This window comes from Rutilus rutilus, assembly GCF_951802725.1.
Source record: "Rutilus rutilus genome assembly, chromosome: 1".
Classification (NCBI taxonomy): Eukaryota; Metazoa; Chordata; class Actinopteri; order Cypriniformes; family Leuciscidae; genus Rutilus; species Rutilus rutilus.
Genome location: NC_140209.1, coordinates 30,888,492 through 30,914,318, shown reverse-complemented (window position 1 = coordinate 30,914,318; position 25,827 = coordinate 30,888,492). Strand labels below are relative to the sequence as shown.

At 38.2% G+C, this 25,827-nt stretch overlaps 1 protein-coding gene and 1 long non-coding RNA gene across 2 annotated transcripts in view; both read left to right on the top strand.

Moving 5' to 3' along the window:
- The first annotated feature begins 932 nt into the window (after positions 1-932).
- LOC311305559 lies at positions 933-4,485 on the top strand. Its single transcript, XR_014630025.1, has 4 exons — positions 933-1,087; positions 3,041-3,084; positions 3,195-3,279; positions 3,372-4,485. It is a non-coding gene; the product is annotated as an uncharacterized lncRNA (long non-coding RNA).
- A 5,607-nt stretch (positions 4,486-10,092) lies between these two features.
- LOC311304583 (nucleotide-binding oligomerization domain-containing protein 1-like) overlaps positions 10,093-25,827 on the top strand; it is a gene marked incomplete at its 3' end in the record, with an annotated part of 30,966 nt that continues 15,231 nt past the window's right edge. Inside the window, exons 1-3 of the mRNA XM_084431698.1 lie at positions 10,093-10,149; positions 21,179-21,513; positions 21,600-23,220. Coding sequence (XP_084287824.1) covers positions 21,180-21,513; positions 21,600-23,220 — 1,955 coding nt within the window. The 5' untranslated portion in view covers positions 10,093-10,149; position 21,179. The remainder of the gene's footprint in view (positions 10,150-21,178; positions 21,514-21,599; positions 23,221-25,827) is intronic.

The window sequence follows — 25,827 nt, the reverse complement described above, 5'->3', positions numbered from 1 at the left end:
ATGTTTAGGGCCTTTGTATCAAGAATGTGTTTTGTTTTAGACAGGATAGCCAGTGTTTTAGAAATTTTTGACTTTATATAGGATATACCTAAAAATTTTATTTCATTTACCAATTCTAGTTCCAATTTATCGATTCTTATCTGGACTTTTTTATTTATTTGTTTATTACCAAATAAAATAAATTTAGTTTTATCTATATTTAGTGACAGTTTATTAACATCAAACCATTTTTTTAATGTTTTCATTTCTGTTATTTATCTGTTATCTGTTATTTTATTCATTAAAGTTATTTAAATATGTCTCCAATATTTTAGACATCCCTAATTTTCACAATCTCTTCTATGGTTTATGTCTTATAAAAGTCTTTTGCATTTTGATGGTTTCATCAGCCAATACTTCACTGCACTAAACACATGTGGTCGACACAAACCATGCTTATTCTCATAGCAGGTGTGATATGGGCCGTATTTTCTTTTACCTTGCATAGTTTTGTTCATAGTTTTAAAACACAGAATGACACGATTGACCAATCAGAATTGAGCTGTGTTATTATAATTGTGAATAATAAATTAGCTTTTACTGTTTGCATTGCAGAGGAGATATACAGTATGAGTATTTAAACAGAGAACTGATATAAGCGTAGCTCTTACATTGCTAAGCAGAATTAGTCACGTTGATGAGCTGTTACTCTTCTCAACCGTTACCAGGGAGATCAGAAATAATGAGGTTCTGGTGTTGGCATTTGAGAACAGTGAAGATGAGGGACTATTAGCAACTCATGATTCAAATTCTTCTGGAGGCAGAAAACGCCTGCTTAGAAAGAGTATGCGCATGTTTCCCTGCACTCGGATTTCAACCAAATGGAGCTACAACAATACAACAATGCCAAAACAAACGGGGTGGAGGATGTTCTGGCGGGCTGAAGCAAAGCTACTGTTTGATTCATTCGTGTGTTTTCCTCCTCAGATTCTGGCTGGCGAGGTGATGGCGTTTTTCATGAGGTCAGAGGGCGCGCAGGAGAAGACCATAGTCACCGCCGACTGCTGTTACTTCAACCCCCTGCTGAGACGCATCATACGCTTCCTAGGTACATTCAGTGAAGAAGAACTAACAGTGAACCTTTTAGGATGAGGGTCAGGACAGTTAGGGAATTGGAGAAAATATATTTGTTCATTATAGGTATAAAAGCCATTTTAATGCTACAAATTGTGATATTAAAGTCCTCATCATACACTCTTAAAAATAAAGGTTCCAAAAGGTGTTTTCATAGCCAGAAACATTTTGGTTCCCTAAAGACCTTTTTAGTGAACAGTTCTTAAAAGAATAATTTTTTTTTCTAGTGTGAAGAACATTTTAATAATCTAAAGAAAAAAAATTCTCTATAAAGAACCTTTCAGTGGTGTAACAAATAAGCTCTATGAAATATTAATAATCAATAATAACTTGTTATAATTGATTATGAATATTTGGATCAGTTAATAGAATTAACTTAACCCTTGTATGGTGTTCGGATCTGTAGGACCCGTTTTCATTTTTTACCAACAGAAAAATGATACGATTAATTATTTTTTCAACCTCAGACTCATTTTCTGTGAAGAACATATCAGTACACATTTTCAATGACCACACACTGTACACCCCCCCTACACATTTATATTACACACAGGATGTTCGGGTCCACTGGACCCGGGGCTAATAAAAGTGTGGAAATTTTAGGTCCTGTGTACCTTTACTCTGTCCTCCTCCTGTCAGGGCTTGCTGTTATTGTGTGTGTGTGTGTGTGTGTGTGTGTGTGTGTGTGTGGTAGGGTTAGTGTAGGGGGATAGATTAGTTTGTACATTAGTAAAACCATTACGCCTATGGAGAGTCCCCGTAAACCACATATCCAAGTGAGTGTGTGTGTGTGCGTCCGTGAATGTCAAATTTTGAAGTTGCAATCGTTTTCTTCTCCGTTGGATGAAGAAGATATGATGAACTTGCATGGTTAGTTCGACTCTGTTCTCATGGCTGGAGTGCAGGTCGTGGCCTGCCAGTCCTGGGCCGGAGAGAGCACGCAGGGCAAATGGTGGGAGTTGCGATGGACTTCTTCTGCATTGAAAGAAGACGTTGTGCCAAACTCCTGAGGTTGTCCTTGATTCTGTTAGGGTTGAGAGATTCCTCTCTCTCCTGAATGAGCACATGGCTGGTTGGGGCTTGATGAGGCCACGCAGGACAGCACAGCACCCTGAACGTACCGAGAAGGCCAAGAGGAGGAAGGGCTTGTGGGCAGGCCATTTAAGGCTTGACAAAGGTCACACATTTCAGGGTTGGCTCAACCAATAAGAAAGGGGGAATTTCCAAGCAGGAGATTCCTCTGTTGGTAGGATTTATGACTCTTTGTTTTAAGCGTGCTCCTTTGCATGTGCAGCTGGATTGGTTGCTGATGAAGAAACTATGAAAGATTCTTGTAATACTAATATGTTGCGCAGCTATCAACATATACACGATCATTCGATCTTCAAAGTACCAATTTATAGAGACCAAACATGGTATAGGTGACCATTGATTCTATTGTAAAATACACAGCATCAACAAAATAATAGTATTAAAAGACATTACACAAGACAGTAAATCATTCACAAAATGTTCTGGGATGCATGCTCCTTTATAGATCAGTCCGTCGATGATTAAAGTCTGTTTTAAAGTCTGTTTCTGTCTTCTCTGTCTTGACTACATTTTTTAACAGCAATAAAACCAACTTATCTGATCGTAGTCATGGTAACCAAAGACCCTTCTTGCCCTTATTAGGGGGATGGGACCACAAATCCCAGAGTGAGTTTTAAATATTATTTGTTAACTATAACAAATAATTGTGTCGGATTCGTCTCAGTCGTTACATATGTTATCTATTTTCTTTGTCCATTGGTATTGTTGATAAATTGAGGAACATTTATGTTGCATAATAAGTGGGTTAACCTCAACATCAGCATCAACCTCAACATGTAAATGTTTATTGAGCTCATAAATCAGAGGTAACGTGAATCTTGTCTGGATGTTACAGGAACAGATGAACACGTGTGTGAGAGTGGCTCATGAAGGCTTTGAGTGAGTATACAGAAATGAATAAAAAATTTTTTTTTATTTTTTTTATTGTAATTTCACACAGAGTTATTACAGCACTTTTCTGATTCTTGATTTCTGTGCATTTGCTGCAGAGCTTTTGTGGTGGAGCAGAGGATGCAAGGCAGGGTGACAGCGGCATTTGTGGGGGGAAAGGAAAACCTGAAATAAAAATAAAAAGTACGATAATTTTGTTACTTGTAATACAGAAATCAAATGACATTGTGCTGTTAACATGTCTGTTTTTTATTATGTTTTGTGCATTTTTGTAGGATTCAGAAATTTCTGCAGACTGGTATATCATCATCACTGAGGATGAGGATCCCAGAGCTGAATCCTGGAAATGGTGCTATGGATGAGACCCTCCATCACCCCACCGGCCCTTATGAGACCCTCCATCACCCCACCGGCCCTTATTGCCTCAGATTGTGAAGCACAGAGCAGCAAGCAACAACCTCAGGCACAAAGGCACGGCTCACCTCTGGCCGTGAAGAAAATGGAGCACCAGCTTGTTTTTAGCATGTTAAAGGCTCGCTCTACTATGCTTCTCTCACAGGAGTGTTTACTGTTGAGACGAGTCTCACAGGTTCTGTACAGGCTCTCTGTATGAGGTGATGAGGGAGACGGTGCACTCAGGCAAAGATGGCCTCGATGTCCTTTTCCCATCCATGATCAGATTCTAGTATGACTGCAGCAATGAGGGACATGATGGACGGCAGAGACAGTGGAAGGTGGGAACGGTGGTCAGCTGATTCATCGGAATAAAGCCGCAGAATGAGAACCGCTGTGTTGAGATGGCAGTAGGATATAGAGCTGGTAAGTCCCGCCCATCCGTAAAACCCCAAGTGGACCTCTATAGGTTGAAAAATCGTCAATGCAAGTAAATGTGAGAAAATAATTATTTTCTGGTCCCGTTTGAATTGTGCCGTGAATGTGAGTTATGTTGTCTGTGAATTTTTTATATAATTTTTCATGTTACGAGTTTGACAGTACATGGTGTGATTCTTCGGCTAGCAGTTGTGGAAAAGACATAACGAGAAAGACTACATGTCGCCTATGTGACGTCACCCCATAACACATTTTCCCTCCACTTGTCAAATCACGGTGCTAATGCTGCAATAATCTATGGAGACAGATCGAGATGCCTGTGTGTTTTGTACCCAAATGTCACCATTCAAACCAAATGGGCTGTTCTTTCTTCAGATTCCCGTCTGATGTAAAAAGAGTTGTAGTCCACAAAGTGCTCTCACACAAAGTCTAACCGTATCAAACTTCTACCCGCTAAATTGTAGCATTCTTCACACGAAAAATTATATAAAAAATTCACAGACACCATATGTTCACATTCATGGCAAAATTCAAACGGGACCAGTATAATTATTTTCTCACATTCACTTGCATTGACGATTTTTCAACCTAGAGGTCCAGTGGGGTTAGCGGAAGGGGCGGGACTTACCAGCTCTATAGGGGTCACCGCCTGTAAATATGTGATTGTTAGAACAGTAAGTATGAATAAAGCTTTGTTTCATGTGTTGTTGACTTGGGTCAGTAAGATTTTTTTATGTTTTTAAAAGAAGTATCTTCTGCTCACCAAGGCTGCATTTATTTGATAAAAAACAATACAAAAACAGTAATATTGTGAAATATTATGACAATTTATGACAGTTTTCTATTTTAATATATTGTAAACTGTAATGTATTCCTGTGATCAAAGCTGAATTTTCAGCATCATTGCTCCAGTCTTCAGTGTCACATGATCCTTCAGAAATCATTCTGATATGATGATTTGATGCTCAAGAAACATTCATTATTATTATCAATGTTGAAAACAGTTGTGTACAATTTTTTTTCTAAATTCTTTGATGAATAGAAATTTAAAAAGAACAGCATTTATTTGAGATAGAATATTTTCTAACATTATAAATGTCTTTACTGTAACTTTTGATCAGTTTAACTCATCCTTGATGAATAAAAGTATTGATTTATTTTATTTATTTCCCCAAAAAATAAAATTAGAATTCTTACTGACCCCAAACTTTTGAACGGTAGTGTTTAGTGTTTAGATTTCAGATAAATGCTGTTATTTTGAACTTTCTATTCATCATAGCATCATGAAATAAAAATGTAAATAACTGTTTTCAGCATTGATAATAATCATAAATGTTTCTTGAGCATCAAATCATCATATTAGAATGATTTCTGAAGGATCATGTGACACTGAAGACTGGAGTAATGATGCTCAAAATTCAGCTTTGAACTCATGAATAAATTACACTTTACTGTATATTCACATAGAAAACAGCTGTTTTAAATTAGAATAATATTTCACAATATTACTGTTTGTATTTTTAATCAAATAAATGCAGCCTTGGTGAGCAGAAGATACTTATTTTAAAAACATTAAAAATCTTACTGACCCCAAACTTTTGAACGGTAGTGTATATATGTATGTTTGTTTGTTTATTTATTTATTTATTTATTTATTTATTTATTGTGATGGTTACTTTTTAAATCTTTTACTCATTTATTCGTGTTTCTTATTGTTTTCAGTAAATAAAATACAATTAATAATGCATTAAATCATTGCTTGACTGAAAATGTAGATGTTTTCACTGCAATTATCTAGTGTAGTCATGCATAGCTATGTCATATGACAAAACAAATTATACATTTTGCTTGTTTTACTAAAATATATAGGCTAATCTTCCAAAAAAAATTAATAATAATAATAATAATAAGTAATAAGCACTGGTCAGCATTTATCATTATTATTGTGCATACAGTAAGTGTTGGGGTGGGCTAGCAATGCAATTCATTTTGGGGTAATCTTAATTTTGAAAGAAATCGCATTTTAAGGACTACAACAAACGGCTGGTAGGGACTACACGACATTCCTCCTGGGTTAGTGACATCACAAACCCTAAAATTTACATAAACCCCGCCCCCGGGAACGTGATTTATAGATTATCATGACAGAATATGCTAATCAATGACTAAAAGATAACTACACATCAGCTACATAAATTCATCAACTAACCATTCAGAAATGTTGTCTACATGTCACTTGTTCTTGAGTCTCTCCATCATTGTCTGTCTTCGGTTTGAACATAAAAGGCTAAAACGTCTGTATAGAAACAAACTGGTGAACTACTAGTTATGCAGCTGGTGCACAACAAACCCCTTGATAACTTGTTACAGTCATAAAGAGCTGCTTAAGTTTGAATCTGACTAGCACAGATTTCCTTCCTTTTAAGTCCATTGTGCTGTGAAATTATGTTTTTTTATAGAGATATTTCATAGAAAAGATACAAGATCTGAACACACACACAAACACACATGCGCACACACAAACACACACACATACACACACACACAGACAGACATGCACATACTACTACTTTTTTTAGGTATATACATAAACACGCAATGCAGCCAAATTGCTCCACGTCATTTATTTTTGTGGAAAGCCAGTGCAGGCCTGAGCGGCGGTCATATTTTGTACCGCCATGCGGTACATCTAGTTACTTAATGAGATTAGCCTCATTAATAACTATTAACTAACTGACAAATTAGGTATAAAGAACATTATTGTGTATCTTCAGTATCTGAGACGTAACCAATCGTCATTTTTACTCTGAATATAGTCATGAAATGCATCACTATTTACTCAAGTGTTACTTAGTCACTATGCAGGATCTACTAGTGATCTGGACCATTATTTTAAAGTGAAAAACAACTTTTTAGGTAACACTTGAATAACTAGTGATGCATTTTATGACCACGTTGAGAGTAAAAAAAACACAATTGCTAACGTCTCAGACACGTGATTGACACATTGTTGTGATTACTAATTAATTAGTAATTCTTTATAATTTGTCATAATTACATATTAGTTCTTAATGATGCCAGTCTCATTAAATAAATTATTGATTACCTAATAAGGAACTATCTAAATTCGAGTCCTAAATTTAGTATTAGTAGTAGCTGAAGTGTTAATGTAGATCTACTCATTAGTCCTGCATTACTTCCTGCATAGTTACTGTCTTATTAATGACGAACCATTATTCTAAAGTGTTACCCATAATTGTTTTAACAATGTGCAAACTGACATTATAGATGCCATTCGCTTTTCAAAACCCAAACTAAAACACACCTTGAGAGTGCATGCTTTCACTGTTATTATGCAGTTAAAATGCCTCCAAATTCAAGATATTCATCAGGAGAGGATGGGACTGGGATGTAATCTTGGACTTTGCATTAGTTCCCAGATCAGATTATTCTACTCTTTTCATTGCGCAAAGTTCCTTCATCCTTCATCTATCATCCTCATCCCCACATTTCAGCTGCAAAACATAATATTTAACTTACATGATGCCGTCGTTTCTAATAATATATTGTTGAGTCAATGTCATGGACATAAATTTGCACTAACATACAAAGTGCTCTTTGCAATTCATTAAATACGATACAAATGAAATCTAAGGTATTCAGAGTATTGTATTTTTATTTAATGGTATTTACAGATAGAAAAAAATAGGCTTTTGATCGATAAACGATATTCTATTAAAGGTCAATATTTGTGTACATTAATATACATATAATAAACATGTTTTCATGTGTAGGCTATACTGATGTTAACAAATAAAGGGTTATCCAATTGTTTTTTTGTTCAGGTCTTGCACCTCTAGCGTCTCCTGTCGTCATTATGATATATCTTGCATCATTCAGTTTTGTCTACATCATAAGAACTGCTCTACACTGAGCAGATAAAGTGATTTAGCAACCCTGTATCACATGAACGATTTAGACACAGATAAGTTTCTTTTTAAGAGTCTTAACATTAATGAATATGCTTTGAACGCTTGCATTTAACATTGCAAACTCTTGTTTTTACTCCTCTCTGTTTAATTTAAAATGAGAAAAAACAATAAGAATAGGTTACAGCGTCCCTCTCTAGAACCGTCTTACAGTTTATGTATATACTCATTACTGATCTGTCTATAAAGTTTTATTTCAGGATAAAGAAGTAACCCATAATTAAATTAATGAAGAGATTGACTTACCTGTTACCGATGAGAAATGGACAAGCACTGCCTGGCACTGAACCATGAGTGTATGTGTGTGTAGATGCATGTAAAAATTCACTCTTTGGGCAATAATGTGTCATGCTGAACATTATTATTACCCTTCAGGTCCGCTTAGTTCAGTTTAACACATATTACCATATAAAGCCATTCTTCAGATTGTCTTAAATAAATAAGGAAAAAGTCCATAGATTCTGTATGGGCCTGCTTATGATTAAATGTCCTGCTATTATCAGAATTGCAGAAAATAAATGTTGATGATTCAGGGAAAGTTACTGGTAATTTGCATTTTCGTGAAAGATAAGGTTAATTCTGTGAGAAAGGAACCGCTGCAGAAACAGTTTCCTGTAGGGGAGACCAGGGGTGGTTGTAACATTTTTGACCTTTCTGTCTATATCTTGAAGTACTTTTAAGTCAGTGTGTTCAAAACGTGATTCAAACTAGTTACAAGTGTCTGCTATCAAATAACATGCTATTATCTTTGCACCACAAACAGAAAATGCATGGTTTAGTTTCAAACACGAGGAGTGTTAAATTCACCCCATAGTCTGGGTTAGCTGTAACACACCCTGGGGTGATATGTAACATAATGAAATAAGGATTATGGCAAAAAAAAAAATTCAACACTTTTTATTCAACACTGACTTTTCAATATAACTGATGTGTGTGTCTGTGTGTGTCACTCTCAGTCTCTGTGTGTTTGTCGCTCTCAGTCATAGTAATTGACCATTATAAATTGAACTTGAACACAAACATTGTTTGTGTGTAAGCATGTTTGTTAGTATTATAAATAATAAAATGTAAATTGAACGTGTTTGTGTGTGTGTGTGTGTGTGTGTGTGTGTGTGTGTGTGTGTCTGTAAGGTGTTAGGGTTAGGTTGTAACGTTTCAACTAACCCGAGTCTTGTTGTTAACTAACCCAGAGTCATGTAGCCATGAACTAGCAAAGTGTTACAACCATCCCCGGTCTCCCAGTCGAAACTCGGAAGTTGCTGTCGAGGTGACTCAGGTCATTTATATCCAGTCCAGATTATTAACATTGCTTCGTTTGGACCATATTTCTGTTTTATTTCATAACAGAGGTTCTATTTTATATCAGAGGGATATTAAAGCCAGTCTGATTAAAGAACACTAACAAACTTACAAACTGTTTGCCTATAATGAAGATGGTGATGGAATAGCGATTATAATAGTGATTGACTGGGTGGGGCGGGGACGTGATCGGCTCGGAATGCATTTTCAATTTGCACATTGAATTTTGCGACATTCATTTTAGGATATTTAATGAAAATGCAATCTTAAGTGTCTTAACTCTGAGTGTAAATGCAATTAAGAAAAATAAAATTTAAATGATCATTTTGCTACATTTTTTGCTTGAACATGTTAAACATATCTAATAATTTCTGCAATACATTTTAATTTTAATTTTGCAACTTATAAAGCGTTAACATATGTATTCAATTTACATATTAAAACTAGTGTATGAAATGGAAAATGTAGAAATTATATAATTAAATTTTCATTTTCATTTTGCACCAAACGTTGCACAAATGTAATGGAAAATGTAAATGTAAATACAGAAATGCATTCCCATTTTACATATTCCATTGTCATTTAGCATATTACATTTCAAATTGAATATTGTTACCCAAATGCTTCCATAAATTTTAGGCACGAATGCAACAAATTGGTGAATAAATCCAATTTCCAATACAAAATCTAAAAGACCACATATATTTTTGGAAATTCAAGAGTCATTCAACACAACTCAATATTTTTTATACCTAATATTTGAATATATTTGCCATCTTCTTGACCCACACTCCTAACTAGCAGATGGCGGTAAATCAGCTAAAAGTTGAATGGCAAACGCCATAAACAAGCAAGAAGAAGAACAAGCGCTGCAGAGACTGGAGTTTCCTGTACAGTTTTGGTCCTCGGAAGTTGTGGTAGAGTTGAATGGCAGGTAATTTATATCCAGTCCAAATTGTTAGCATTGCTTCGTTTGATATTTTAAATGGACCATGTGTCGCTGGAATCTAATTTAATCAGTTCTATTTCATAACTCGATTTCATAATAGTCTGATCAAAGAACACTTACAAACTCTTCCAAGTGTATTGGTAATCCGCACATTGCTTGTACTGCATGGATCGCATCTTTAGTTTATTCATGAAAGTTCGTTTAATTTATTTCTACGTATGCTTTCATGGATTGCCAAATTGTAGCCTATGTCTTTGAAGGCATGTTTAACGTAGTCTCTATAATCGCGTCGCATGAATGGCTAAACCATATTATTGTCTTAGTCTGTTCACCCATCAGAGCCTTTTGAGAATATACTGTGAAACTGATAAATTACGCGAATTAAACAACTTGAAATACGAACTAATCTAGCCCTCATTGAGACAAATTGTGTTTTGGTTTCGGTTTCGTTTTTACACTTGTTTGTGAATCTGCAACCGGAGACTGATCTCGAGGCGATCTTGTGTATTTGAGGGTCATGGAACTTAATCTAGAAGTATGACTTTTTTATTTGACAACGTTGAGTTAAAGATTCAATATACAACAGTTGCATAATCATTTAATAATTAAATATGTATTATTTCATAATAATAAATGCCACTGAAATGTATTGATGACAGGAGATCGCACGTGGTTGATCTGAAGTGGCCGTTCACTACATTACATTACAACATGGAGGCTACACATACATGTGAAGACATCTCCTTTTTTTAAACGTTAACAAAACTTGTATATAACAATTGACTTAAAAGTATACTTTATTGTATTTGAAATATTTTACCCTTTTCAATAGTACATTGCAAATATACCAACAAAAATTGTACTATCTTTAAATATATTAAAAGTGTATTAGCATCATGCTTTTACAGATTTTCACAATACAACTTTTGACACATTTTAAAATAATTGTACTTTAGTATATTTTCTAAAAATACATTTTAGAAAAAATATACTTGAAGTGAAAATTCAGTTTAATTTTTTTAAAGTGTATTTATTTGCACTTTATTAAACATATATTTTAGGTATATTTTAACTGTGTGCTGGAAATGATCATTGTAACAATGCATTGAAAGTATACTTTCAAAATACATTATAGTATACAATAGTATTTTTTTTTACAAAGTATAGCTTAGTAGCCTATTATTTGTTTATTAATGTGCATTTGTTATTGAAGACAAAGTGTGCACTTTGTTATATATTTATGGTTGGCACCGATAGCCTTGTGGGCAAGTGCCTATGGATCCCAAATTTGAGTCACGGCTTGTGGACCTTTCCCAATCCTGTACCCCCTCTCTCTCCCACCTCACTTCCTGTCTAGCTACTGTCCTATCCTAGGCACAAAAAAAAAAAAAAACTTTTAGTTATGAATTTGTATTGTACTTGTAACACATATAAAGTACACTTTAATATTTACATTTACGCATTTTATATTTTATAAAATATAAAATGTGTAAACATTTTTAGATTTACGCACTAAGTATACTTTTTTACTAAGTATTACTTTTTTACTAAGTTGTTCCAGTTTAGTACACCAAAGTACACTAAATACACTTAAAGTTATGCTTTACTACAATTTAATTACAACTAAAATTAGTTGTTTCAAAATAGCACACTTCAAGTTACTGTAACTAATCATTAACACACTTGAAGTATGCTAAATTAGTCCGGCTGCAAATATACTGCAAATATACTTAACATAAAAAAATTTCACCAGGGTTAGAACTATACAGTCACTGTATTTCACCCGGTACCTACTAGGCACTCTGATAGGTCTAAATATTGGCAGTCTCTCATTATTCATTGAATGAAATTTACTATTTCTCACTGGTGAATTCATGGCATTCACAGAAGATGAACAACTTGCACTGGCATTATTGTCCACGTTGTGTTCCTGCTCTGAATTCAGCTCTAAATCTGGTGAAACAACAGGTAAGTCTTCCACAGCTTCAGTTTGAGTTGAAGGACAGTGCGAGCCAGGGCTTTAAACGGGCCGTGCCGGGCTAATAGCCTCTGGCTAATAGCACCGAGCCTGCGTTTCCACTGTCGGGCCAGAAGCTCCACAGCGCTTCACTAAAACACGCCCGTAACACGCCTCTCTGGAACAACGTCACACTAACCCATCATTTCACCAACAAATAGATGTTTTATCAGAAAACTAATCAGATATCACTGGAAACAGCGTTGAAAACAAACATGATAAAAGCTTGCTGTTTGCTGGCATTTTTGTTGTTTACTTGAATATTTAAAACCCAAGCATCGATGTTTTACCACAGGTTTACAATAAATAGTGATACATTGATCATAATGAATTAATTTATGTCAAAATTGCACATTAGTCACTATTATTTAGTCAAATTACCGTTAGGTCTATTTCACAAAAGAAAGAGGACACACTTAGGCTACTTCTTCAGTCGCGTCTGTTTCTGTTTATCTGGTAGTCACAGGACGTATTTACATCACATTTAGAAAGAATGATAATTTCTACAAATAGATGCCACCATAAATACGACCTGAGGAGCTTTAGCACTCTCTCGACTCCCATACAGATATTTTCAGTCAGAGAAACAGAGGAAGCGCCCGAAATAAAAATTGCTTTATTTTAAAGAGACGAGACGTAGGCTACTGACAGATAAAATAAAAACATGACTGTGATAGCCTTTATGATTGGTCTGATTTCTTCAAGCGTTCACTATGTTTTTTTTTACTATGCGTATCTTCAAGCGTTTACTATGTTTACTATGGTAACGGTTTGCGCGCATAGTCTTTTGCATCACAAACAGAAGGCATTCAAACATGAACGCGAGTTAAATTATTTTAAAAGTCTTTAATGCTGACAGAATCATCCAGCGCTGCCGTCTCCCGACTCAGGTGAACTCCGCCTCTGTTCGTAACCACTCCTCTAGCCCGAGCTGGCCCGCTTTGGCCCAAGGTATTCGACGGGCCAGAAATCCTGGAGTAAGCCCCGATCAAGCCCCGGAAGTGACAGTGGAAACGCGACTGGCCCTGGCACGCACTAGCACGGCCCGGCCCTGGCCCGACAGTGGAAACGCGGCTACTGTCTCCTTTGCTTTCGGCAAGTCTCTTCTATTCCTACTGAAGATGCGACTGTCTGGTGTTTGAACAGTGTAAGGCCTTGGCTGTTCAAGTTAGTCGAGAAGCACCCCAGGTGCTATCCTGTCTAATACTCACTCTTTCACCTTTCTTCATTTCAGGTAGCTTTCTTGTCTCACAATCAAAGTACTGCTTTTGTCTGACTTGCCTGTTTCTCAGTCGATTACGCACCTGCCGGAAAACCTTGGGCATCAGCAGTTTCTTTGACACTGGAATCTTTGATTTCAGGCTTCTTCCCATGAGTAACTGCGCAGGGAAAAGGCCTATTCCATCCAACGGCGTGTTTATACTCCAGAAGAGCAATGTCTCTCTGCCTGACCATTTGACTGTGGAAATCCAGGACTTGAGGTAGTATGAATGAACTCCCAGCTGGCTGCAAACGCTCACATTTCAGCACTTACAAACTCTCTACCATTATCTGAAAGAGTTCATTTGAAACTTCATGTCTGACGAACGTTGATTTGAGAACCGCAATGATTTGCTTACTTGTCATATCATTTAACTTAGCAATTTCAGGGCACTTGGAAAAGTAGTCCACACAGAGGAGATTATCGGCATCTCTGAAGTGAAACATCCATTCAGACCTTCGACCGAGCTCTTTCTGGGATAGGATGTGAGACAAGCGGTTCTCTGGAATTGCTGTTTCTGTGCTTATTGCAGATGTCACATTTACTGACAATATCTTCAATTTGCTTTGCCATCCCTGGCCAGAACAAGAACTCTCTGGCTCTTTCCTTGCGCTTTACAATACCCATGTGTGCTTCATGAGTTGATCCCAACAAGAAACGGGTGAAATGACCCGTCAAGAAATCACTGGAAACTACCGAGATCCCAAAACGAACATGATAAAAGCGTTTGTTTGTTGGGATTTTTGTTGTTTACTTAAAGATTTAAAATGTTGATGTTTTACCACAGTTTTACAATAAGAAAGTGACACATTGATCATAATGAATACATTTGTCACTTCTGCACATTACTCACACAGAAATAAAGTGGTATTTATCCGTTATTTCACAAAAGAAAGAGGAGGCATATTTATTCAGTTGCATCTGTTTCTGTTTATTTGTCGTCACAGGACAGTATGTTTATATCACATTTAGAAAGACTGATAATTTCTACAAATTTTCCACCAAAACTACGACCTGAGGAGCTAACTATATATAACTAACAGTTATATTTTCAGTTAGAGAAACAGAGGAAGAACAGAAAGAACTTCCAAAAAACAGTTTCTTTATTTTATGACATATGCAGAGCTAAATATGGATCAGACTGTCCGGTATAAAGAGACGAGACGTACTGACAGATAAAATAAAAACACAATTATGATAGCCTATATGATTTGTCTGATTTTTCAAGCGATCGTATTTACCATGTTTACTATGGTAATGGTTATCGTGCATAGTCTTCTCTTCAGCATTGCATAAATATTTCTGCCTTATGCGGTGATCAGAATCACATCGTATCACAAACAGAAGTTATTTCAAACACTCGCTGCTGTCTGTAAGTGAGTTTTGAGCTAAAATGATTTTAAAAGTCTTTAATGCTGATGTTAGCTGGTATTTGAAATCATCCGCGGTGCTTCCGTCTCTGACAGTTGGCCCGCTTTGGACCAAGGTATTCGGCGGGCAAAAAAACCCTGGCCGTTGGCCCCCGAGGAAACCCCGGAAGTGACGGTGGAAACGTGACTGTACAGGTGAAATTTTTCACAGCCATGCACAATTGCTAACAGCTCTTTTTCAACTTATGCATAGTTTTGTTCACAGTCTATCAGTGCTCTCGAGCCGTACGCTACTGGCTGTCCCTCCTGAAGAATCACAGAATAGAAGAATCACAGCTAGGCCTTCTGAGCTGGCATCCTCAGACAAGGTAACTGGCTGGCTCACATCATAACATTTCAACACTGGTGCTGAGCTCACTAGCACTTTCAGGCGATTGAAGCTGTCTTGTTCACTCTCCCAGTGCCAGTGTTTCTCCTTCCAGCAGCTTTCTGAGAGGTGCAGTCACTTCTGAAAGATTTGGGATTAACTTTGCTAAGTACTGCAACATGCCTAAGAACCTCTGCAGGGCTGACTTGTCCTGTGGCTCCGGCATCTCAAGAATAGCTCTCACTTCTTCCTTGTCAGGTTTCAGTCCGTCATTGCTCAGCACATGACTTATGTTTAGCAGATTTCACTTTGGCCAATCTTGCATTTGTTTTTGTTCAGTTTTAGGTTTATGCTTCTCAGTTTCTCTAACAGCTTCCTCAGTCTGCTGTATATGAGTCTTTGTCTTCTCCCCACACAAGAATGTTGTCCATTACATTAACAACTCCTTCCAGATACTGAGACAAACACCTTTGGAACGCTTTTGGAGCTGATAAAATCCCAAAGGAAGCCTTGTGAAACCTGTACTTCTCTAAGGGTGTGTTAAATGTACAGAATTTAGAACTGTCATCATCCTGCCAGATCTGTAAAATCCCTGATTTGCATCCACCACAGAGAACATCTTGACTCTTGGCATTTCTGCAACAAGTTCCTCAAGCGTTTTAGGAGGATAGTCTTCCCTTCGTATTGCTCTGTTTAGATCTTGAGGTTCTAGACAGATCCTAATCTTGTTGAGTTTTACTAATGTTACCATACTATTTACCCATTCTGTGGGCTCAGTCTGTTTTTTAATGACACCCATCTCTTTTTTACGTTTAAGTTCTCTTTCAATGTCTTTTTCAAGGCCACTGTGAATCACTGGCATGACCTCAGGCTTTGTCTGAATGTGGTGGACTTCCGGAACACAAAGCAGTCCTGTGAACAAATCTTCAAATTCACTGATAATACCTTTTGAGGTGTCTCTTTTTATTCCATACATCCTTTTTATTACTCACAATGTGTTGCACGATTTTCTTCCCAGAGTTGCACTGGCATTTTGCTCTATGACCTGAAATTCAAGAGTGTACAGCTTGGCTGCATTCAAAATCACATACTTCCCTACTATATAGCCGGTGAAAAACAGTATGTGACAAAATAATTCAAAAAAGATTCTGAAGTGTGCATACGATGGAAACTTTACTATCCCATGAGGCCACGGTAGAGGACTTGATAGCGGCAGTGAAGTGACGCAACCGACGCTGGTAGGTCACATGATAATGACAACATAGCAGATGTAGTACGTCTATTACATTCATACTACACACATTCATACTATATAGAATAGTCGTGAAGTAATTACTTATTTAAAGGAACACGCCGACTTTTTGGGACTTTAGCTTATTCACCGTATCCCTCAGATTTAGATAAGTCCATACATACCCTTTTCATCTCCGTGCGTGCTGTAACTCTGTCTGACGCACCCACCGCTAGCCTAGCTTAGCACAAAGACTGGAGGTAAACGGCTCCAGCTAGCATACTGCTTAAAGCCCTGCACGGGGCAAAAAATCCAGCCCTAACCGAGACCTGGCCCATGATGTTCAAGCGCTAATCCGGCCCCAGCCCCAAAACGTCTGCAATTTTTCAGCCCGAACCAAGACCAACATCAATATCACTTTAAGCTCTCTCTGACACACGCTCTCTGATGCGCGCTGTCTCTGCTAGACGCACACACATACACACACACAACTAGGTAAAATTTTATTATAGGCCTCAAACATAACTACCACCACCGACAATTATGCCCACAAATATTAATACAGACTGTTACAGAGAAGCATAAGTATGCAGTAGAGAATATTATATAGCCAAATGTGATCCAGCAGTAAATAAATATTTACGGCCTACCTTTTTTTGATGTTTAGTAACTTTACTGAAGAACAACGTTTCAAAGAACTCTAAATAATTAACGTTAAATAATAATAAAAATATAATAAATAAATAAAAATCCATTGAACTGAGTAGGCTCATTCACTGTTTATTCGCGAGTGTTGTGAAGAAAAAGAATAGCATCCACTATTGAAGGCTTCAGGCTCATTGTTTGTTGTGGTAATCAAATCAAAACTCTTTCAAAATGCAGCTTTTCCTGAAGTATTGAGAACTTTTAGTAACTCCCCACGCTCCAACTTCTCCCTGATGCTCTCCATGGTCAACTGTCATCTAATGCATTGCACGCGTGTCACGTTACTCGTGTAATCGCATATTGCGGTACATATTTATAATATTATCAATATAACAATATTTCAGTAGCCTACAGTAGCCTGCGCTCTGCACGCATATTATGGGCACGATGAAAGGAGAGAAGCTAAATGAGCCCGAGTCTGACCAAAGCCCGATCTGTAAAAAAAAAAAAAAGGCCCGACTGCTCCCAATAAGTGACAAAATAACGTCAACATTTTCCTATTTACATGTTGTGATTTGTATAGTCACAGCGTGTACAAATAACAAGGTCACAAGAGACACAGACATCTTCTAACCGTATACATACTGGGAACTATATTCTCAGAAGGCGAAGCACTGCTACTTGGGTGGAGTGATTTGCTCGCAGCGCCTGAGAAGCCCCGTGGTGAGGAGCAGAGAGTTCGCTCAGAGTTGGAGTAAATCACTCCGCATAAGTAGCAGTGCTTCGCCTTCTGAGAATATAGTTCCCACTATACGGTTAGAAGATGGTTGTGTCTCATGTGACCTTGTTATTCGTACACGCTGTGACTATACAAATCACAACATGTAAATAGGAAAATGTTGGCGTTATTTTGTCACTTATTGGGAGTAGTATGCTAGCTGGAGCCGTTTACCTCCAGTCTTTGTGCTAAGCTAGGCTAGCGGTGGGTGCGTCAGACAGAGTTACAGCACGCACAGAGATGAAAAGGGTATGTATGGACTTATCTAACTCTGGGGGATACGGTGAATAAGCTAAAGTCCCAAAAAGTCGGCGTGTTCCTTTAAAATAAGTACCTACTCAAGAGAGTGTGATTTCAGACACAGCCCTTGTCTTTGTACTGGCATTCAAGGCATTGCTGACCCAAGGGCCTGATCTTGTGACCCGGATACGTCACTAGTCTCCATCGTGATTCTCTCATGTAACTTCTGTCGATCTTTAACGCATCCAGTTCTCGCACTGATATGACATTACAATCTGCCTGTGTCTAAGGGTGTATTAACACCTGTCTTGTTTGGTTCGATTGAATCGAAATCAAGTTCGATCAACAACTGGTCTCGGTCCGGTTCCAAACGAACTCTGGTACGGCGCACATAAGAGCATGCTCTCTCCGCCGCTACCGTCATCATCTTTGCAAAATCCTGCTTACGTCATCGTATAGATGACTGTGGCATGCAGGACGAGGGCCGTGAGAGAATGAGCATCACCTGCGCACCGCACCGGTCTTGTATCTCTCACGGAGGAGCTATGGAACCATAAAAGGAAGAGAGCAACGACAATGAAAGACGAGAGAGGACCAGTCCTGGAATTTTTTGTTCTGTTTTGTTTATGTGTGTGCGGCAGTCGTCCGTGAGGGGCTGCCGTTTTTACTTTCGTTTTGTGTTTGTTTTATTATTAATTTGTTTAAATGTTCGCCGGTTCCCGCCTCCTTCCCATAACAACATACTTTGTTACAATGACACTATCATATGATGCTCATAAGTTTCTTCATATTGCTTTAGTAACTGATAAGTGATAACACCAAATCAGTAAAATAATAAAAATTGCACTACGAAAGATCACCATGATTATTCTGTTTTTGGACATCCTGCTTTTCCCTGCTTGATAATTCCGATTCCATGAATTCTACAGTTCATTATTTCTCTGTTTGTGCGCTTATATGCAAGCTTTGCATATCTGTCTGTATGCAGGGCATTTTTTGGCTTGTATTTATATCCACTTCTTGTGCATTCTGCTAGGGATTAATCTTTCTTTGGCTGAACACATTCTTTTTCCTTTTTCACATTCTTCTGCTTGTGAAATTTTGTGCATGGGAATTTCTGTTTATTCTTGCAGTGATTTTAATAGGTTTTGACTCACCTCACTGACACGGCAAATTTCCACTTCCCTCTGTAGGGTTAAAGGAATAGTTCATTGTCAAAATACTGTCATCATTTGCTCACCCTCAAGTTGTTTCAAACCTGCATGAATTTTTTTTTTCTTCTGCTGAAGACAATATTGATATTTTTAAGAATGTCGTTAACCAGACAGTTGATGGACCCCATTGACTTCCATAGTATTTTTTCCTGCCTCTGATCTGGCCAGTTGTAATACCACAAACAATCCGGTCCAGTATAAGTGACTCCTTTGTGAAATTCACAATCCTTCGCTTTATTCTTTAAGTCCGTTACATAAGCATCTATCGACTCTGTTTGGCCTTGTGCTCTAATAAAGAACAAATGTCTCGGGTATGTCAGGTTTTTCCGTGGTTCGCAGTATTTGGCAAACAGCTCTTTTAATGTCTTGAAGTTGTCAACATCAACGTGAAAGTGTTGAATACCTTGATTGCATCGTCTCCTGCAACTGTCAGGTTTCTGTCACTTCTATCTAGTCTATTTCTTGGTTTTGTGACAGAGCCCTGAGACTCCTGTTTTGTGTCGGGATTCGGACATTCATGCTTTACGTGTTTGTATTCTGTTATGAGCGCACAGGATGAACTTTCGCTCGTTCGTAGCACGTGGCTCGTGTTTACATCGGCCGCATGCTTTAATGTCATGTTTTGTCTTGTAGTGTGTAACACACAGGTTGTGTTTTACACTAGTTGTGTGCTTTCATGTTGTCATGTTTTGTGTGAACTTATGAGCGCCCCACAAGGCCTGGAGGTCGTCCCAAAGCCTGCTGTCGGCCCAGAGGCCGTTCCCAAACTCCTTGCCCTGCCGGCTCCGTCCATGCTGCGAGTCATGTCTGTTCCGCTGTGTGCTTTCCGCCAGGTGGCGTCCCTTTAGAGGAGGGGTAGTGTCAGGGTTCTGTCACTTCTGTCTAGTCTATTTCTTGGTTTTGTGACAGAGCCCTGCAACTCCTGTTTTGTCTTGTCTGTGTGCCTTGTTTCATGTGTGGGGCGTGGTGTTTGGATCCCGGCACGTGGGGCTAGTTTGGTTTCGGTTCTGTGTCGGGATTCAGACATTCATGCTCCGCATGTTTGTATTCTGTTATGAGCGCACAGGATGAGCTTTCGCTCGTTCTCGTGTGTTCTGTATTGTTGTGTGAGCATGCGGTTTCGAGTTCGCTCGAACCGAATGCTCTTTTGTCCACGTGTGTTGTGTTTTGTGTAGCACGTGGTTTGTGGTTACATCGGCCGCATGCTTTCATGTCATGTTTTGTCTTGTACTGTGTAGCACACAAGTTGTGTTTTACACTAGCTGTGTGCTTTCATGTTGTCATGTTTTGTGTGAACACGTGGCTTATGAGTGTTCTCATTGGCTGCGTGTTCATGTCTCGTTTTGTGTTAGCACATGGCTTGTGATTTGTTTTACTGGCCATGTGCTTGGGTTTTTGTCATGTTTAGTGTGAGCACATGGCTTGTCATGTATGTTTCCTTGTGCCATGTGCTCTCCTGTCGATTGTCTAGCCCCTCCCATCTTGTTACCTGATTATTGATTCATTTGCCCCACCTGTCCTCCCTCGTTACCTGCTTTGTTTGCTCTCCCTATTTATTCTCCCTGTGTTTCCTGTCCATGCTGAGTCTAGTTGAAGGCTTACAACCTGTCTAGGTTTCCCCCACGGGGTAGTTTTTGTTTTTGTTTTAATTTTTTACCTAATTAATACCCATTGTCCTGCACTTGAGTCCTTGCTACTTTCATCTACCCAAACCCTGACAGCAATGTGCAGAAAAGTGTAAAACTTAATTTCTTTTTTTACGAGATTGTGCTTGTGATAAGATACAGTTAAATTGCTGGATCCAATCTCTCCAGTTCTCGGCTAATAAATATGATTAAGACATGTAATACTGTTGCATGAAAATGCTTAAACTTCTGTCTTGTACCTGCAGCATGGCGTGTGCACGGCAATCTGCTATTGAGTTCCTCAAAAATGCCAGGAGTAAGCTGGTGATCCAAATGGAGAACCTTCCTCTGATCATTGAGAATCTTTATCAGCAGAGGGTTTTCAATGACCATGAGGTCGATGATCTCAAAGCTGAGAGGACAGAGTTTGATAAAGCCAGATGTATATTGGATTGGGTCACTAAAAAAGGGGAAGAGGCCAGTTATGAATTACTCAGGATTTTGGATGTCACTAAGAAGAGGACATTACATCTTAATTTGCACTCCTGGATCAGCTGTTTTCCATTAAGAGTGGAAGATGAAGAGACCAGCTATTCATTTGGTGAGTATATAAATGAAAAACATTTCAATAAAAAGAAGTAAATTAACACATTTCAATACAAATCTTTGTTTTTGTTGCTGTTTCAGGTACAAAGCCCTGTCAAAACTACCAGTCAGCGCTCAAGAAGAAAGCAAAAAGGATTCTGAAGGACCAAAGAGAACGTTGCTGTAAATATCCAGATGACAAGGCACAAGTACATTTTCATTTTATACCTGTCGTTTTAGAGAAAGACTCTGTGATGAAAACTCCTCAATGCAAAATAAAATGGAAAAACAAAAAATGCAAAAAGCTGCGGCCCAAAAAGCTGATCTCTTACATTCCTACTGAGCAACAAGCACTTTCACCTGAGGATCTGCTGAGATGCCAAGATAAGAACATCCTCCTCATAGGCAAACCTGGAATAGGAAAGACTACAGTTGTCCAGGAAATGTTGCGTCTGTGGGCAGAGAAAGATGACCGAGAGCTGGACTACATGTTTTACTTTGATGAAAGTGTTTTGTCCGGTTCTAGCAATGACGATTTGGAATCTATTTTGTTTAAAGTGTATTTTAAACCAATGGAAAAAGACAGAATGTACGTGTTTCAAGATATTGAGGAAAACTCTGAGAAAGTTGTCATTGTATTTGATGATGTCGTCGATTTAGAAAAAAATTCCACCTTATGGAAGATCATGAACCACGAGCTCCTGCCTGATGCCAAGATTATAATAACATGCAGATCAGAGGTGGAATATGATCCGCTTTTCTCCGACTGGCCGACACTGAAAGTGTATGTCCAAGGATTCAGTGAAGAGTCTATCACCGCTTACTATCAGAAGATGTTGGGTCACGATCCTGTTCTTCTAGATGTTGTTTTGAAGAATCAAGAGCTGTTCAGTCTCAGCCATGTGCCAATGTATGCATTCATGATTGTAGACTTGATTCAGTTTAAAAACGACAACGTTTTCAACCATCAACACACAGTCACAGAAATGTACATCCACATTTTCCGTGTTGCTGTGAAGAAACAAATTGAGCAAATAGATAAATACTTGAAAGACATTAAAGATCAGGTTTATTTTTTGATGGAAAAGGCATTCAATGCAACTATGCAGAAAACTCTAACCCTTATTAGCTGTGATGCGACAGATATTTCTCGTGCGTTTCTGAAGATGATCACAACAAGAGACTCGCCTACATCTGCAACAACGTACTGTGCTTTTCTCCACAACACAGTGCAAGAATTCTTCTCAGCTTTGTGGCTTCTTGGACATCCAGGTGAAATTGAGAAAGTCCTACAACTCTGTCAGACTGAAGAGAATAAACACATGAAACATGTTCTTCCTTTCTTATGTGGACTTCTGGAAGAACACAACATTAAACTCATCAAATGTCTCTTCCCAGAAGATCAGATAAAGAAAACATCTGACTGGTTCATTGAGAAGTTTTTGGAAACTTTCCTCCAACCTCAGAGTGAAAGTGAAGAGTCTGATCTTCTCTATGTGTGTCAGTGCTTGTATGAGCTCCAGTCTCCTAAAGCGTGTTTAATGTTCCTGGAGAAGATGGACCATCAGCTTGAGCCTGAAGAGGATCTCGACCCTCATCAGTGTTGTGCTTTGGCTTATGTGATCACTCAGTCCAGAGATAAAGAGGTTTATCTGAATCTGGAGGACTGTAACATGACTGACGCAGGAATGAACATGATGCTCAGCTGCGGACCCAAGATCAGGTACTACTAAGGAATGGGGTGAAAAGATATATAGCAATATTTAAAAAAAATGTGACAACGTATTGTGGATGTGAAAATCAATTGCAATATATTTTTTTTCCCCCTCCAAGACTGAGCTTACTGTATTTATAAGGTATTATAAATACCTTAAGAATAAATATTTATTCGGTAACACTTGACAATAAGGTTAATTTGTTAACATTAGTTAACTACTGTTGTAAAGTTTTTCTTTCTTCAAAGCAGACCAGGAGACGTTGGGATCACGTTCAAACAGAAGAGTTTCTTTATTTGAGCGCGGCTGCGGTTTCGTCCAACATAATCTGACTCTAATACAGTTTGCATTGTAGTTATATACATTCCAAGGGGGAGGGATTACATAGAGGTGGAGACCCTGAAAAAAGCATGCAAATGAAGTAGGAACACACCCTACTCTGAGTCCAATTGAATCAGCATAACTATTCACATGCTGATACTAGCCAGGAACTCCAATTCCAAGAGCCATCCCAGACCCATTAAAGACAAAAGGTGAAAGTCAATCAACCTAACGATTCAACGTCTGGGCTCCGAAAGGTGAGAATCAAGTGATCTGACTTATTTAAAACACAATAGAGAAAACAGGTCTGGCAGGAAAGGAGACTCTTGCTGGAGACTCAATAAATCAGTATATAAACTTTATCAGTTTATATACTATAGCAGTGGAAAAACTAAATTAAACATTTAATAAATATGTAATACAACACTTCCCCCTTTGAGAGTTCTAATAACTCTCACAAAAATACACATTTATACACTTAAAAGTTAATTCTTTTAACTTGTGTAAGTTACAGGCACGTGTAACTTATTCTGTGTTGTGTCCATGATTTACATGAGTGTCATAGTTCTTCTCAAAACCATAACTGTTGACACCTGCGACGCAGGGTGTACAATGTCATATAAACTACATGATTACACAGAAAACCATGTAGCATAACAGTGGAATTCTTGAAAGTCCATGGCGCCTGAATAGCTGTGAAGTCTGTTTCCTGTAGCGTCCATTTCCCACGTAGAGTCGCTCTGATGACTCGTCCCTCATGAGGTTTGTTCATGGAAATCTGAGGTGATGTTTTATACCAGGATGCTGCTTGTGAAGACATCAACACATACGAGTAACACAAGAAAACAAAGAAACAGCAGAACAGCAATATTCATGCATAGACTTCATCCTTCCATAAGTCATTTGATCGTATAGTGGTTTTAAGTCTAACTTTTATCAAAGTACACTTAAAAGTTCATTCTTGTAACTTGAAAAAGTTACAGGCACAAACATGATCTGTGTTGTTCATCTGTAATTGCATGCTGACACAGAAACATAACATGCAACTAGGGTCCGTGAATTTTCTGCGTTGTGTATTTTTTTCTTTTTCTTTGGTGATAGTTCGTTCAGCAGTGGGTCTGGTTGTCTTCTTGAAGTTGGGGCTTCATACGCAGATGAGACGGTCGTTGCATATGGATCTTGAAAAAGCCATCAAGTTTTATCTGTAAGACAGAAAACAGAAAAACAGAGAGCAGTATTTCTTCAAAACACTACGGTTGTAGCAGTTTAAACATTATGGTTCTATCGTTTTCAGAGTCTACTGTTGTCGTTTCATTCTTTCCCTATTTCTTAATTGATTTGACACCTATGGACCAGTGAGGTAAGGATGGACTAAATCGGGAAAAGCCTATGAGGTATGTCTTCACCCTGGGTTCACCCCCGAAGCCTGTTGCGTCAGTTCCTCCCAGGGCACCTCACTTGTCCGTGTCCTATTCTGTCCCTGTGTTGTGTACACACTGTACAGTGTGTGAGAAAATTGGCACATTTCCATTCTCCAGTGAAACATCAGTCCTAATAAACATCATTAACAGAGGATGGTGTCTGATTGCAATATTCTGTGTTCTGCAGTATAACATTTAAGGCTGTGAGTATACTGAATGTCCCTCAAACAAAGGCTGAGACAGTCACTTTCCTTTTGTTCTATTAAACAAAAATAAGTCTTTCATCTTTGTTGTGAGTTACTGGGGAAATTAAGCAATCACAGCCCAAATGGTTAACACCTCAAAAAGCTTACCCACGAGTCCAATGACGAGGGGAGGGGTTGCTTTAAAGTAGCAAACAAATGTAGTAAGAGCTGCATAACATTGTTAACTTGTCTTAAGTTATTTTTGTTTTTTCTACATTCATTTCCAAAATGTCCGTGCTTGCCACAGTAAGAACAACTGGCTTCTCTAGGACTTTTGCGTTTCTTTGGCTTCTCTGAGTTGACCATAACAGAAACTGCTGCAATTCTTACTCTCTCTTTGACATCAGAATCTCTTTCCCAAATAGCTAAACTGTCCAAGTTGTCTTGCAGAGTTCTCGTACACCATGTGATGTTTAAGTAAGGCAACGCCTTTCTGTGTTCTGGCAAAAGACAATGAAACCATGTGCGAACCAAAGGACCATTATGACCTAACACCTTTTCTGGAGTGTCGGCAATTCCGCTGTAAACGGCAGCGATCTGACAGAATCGTTCTGTGTACTCACAAACAGTCTCACCCTTCTTCTGTACACAATTGGTTATTTTTGACCAGTCCACGTTCGGTCCAACA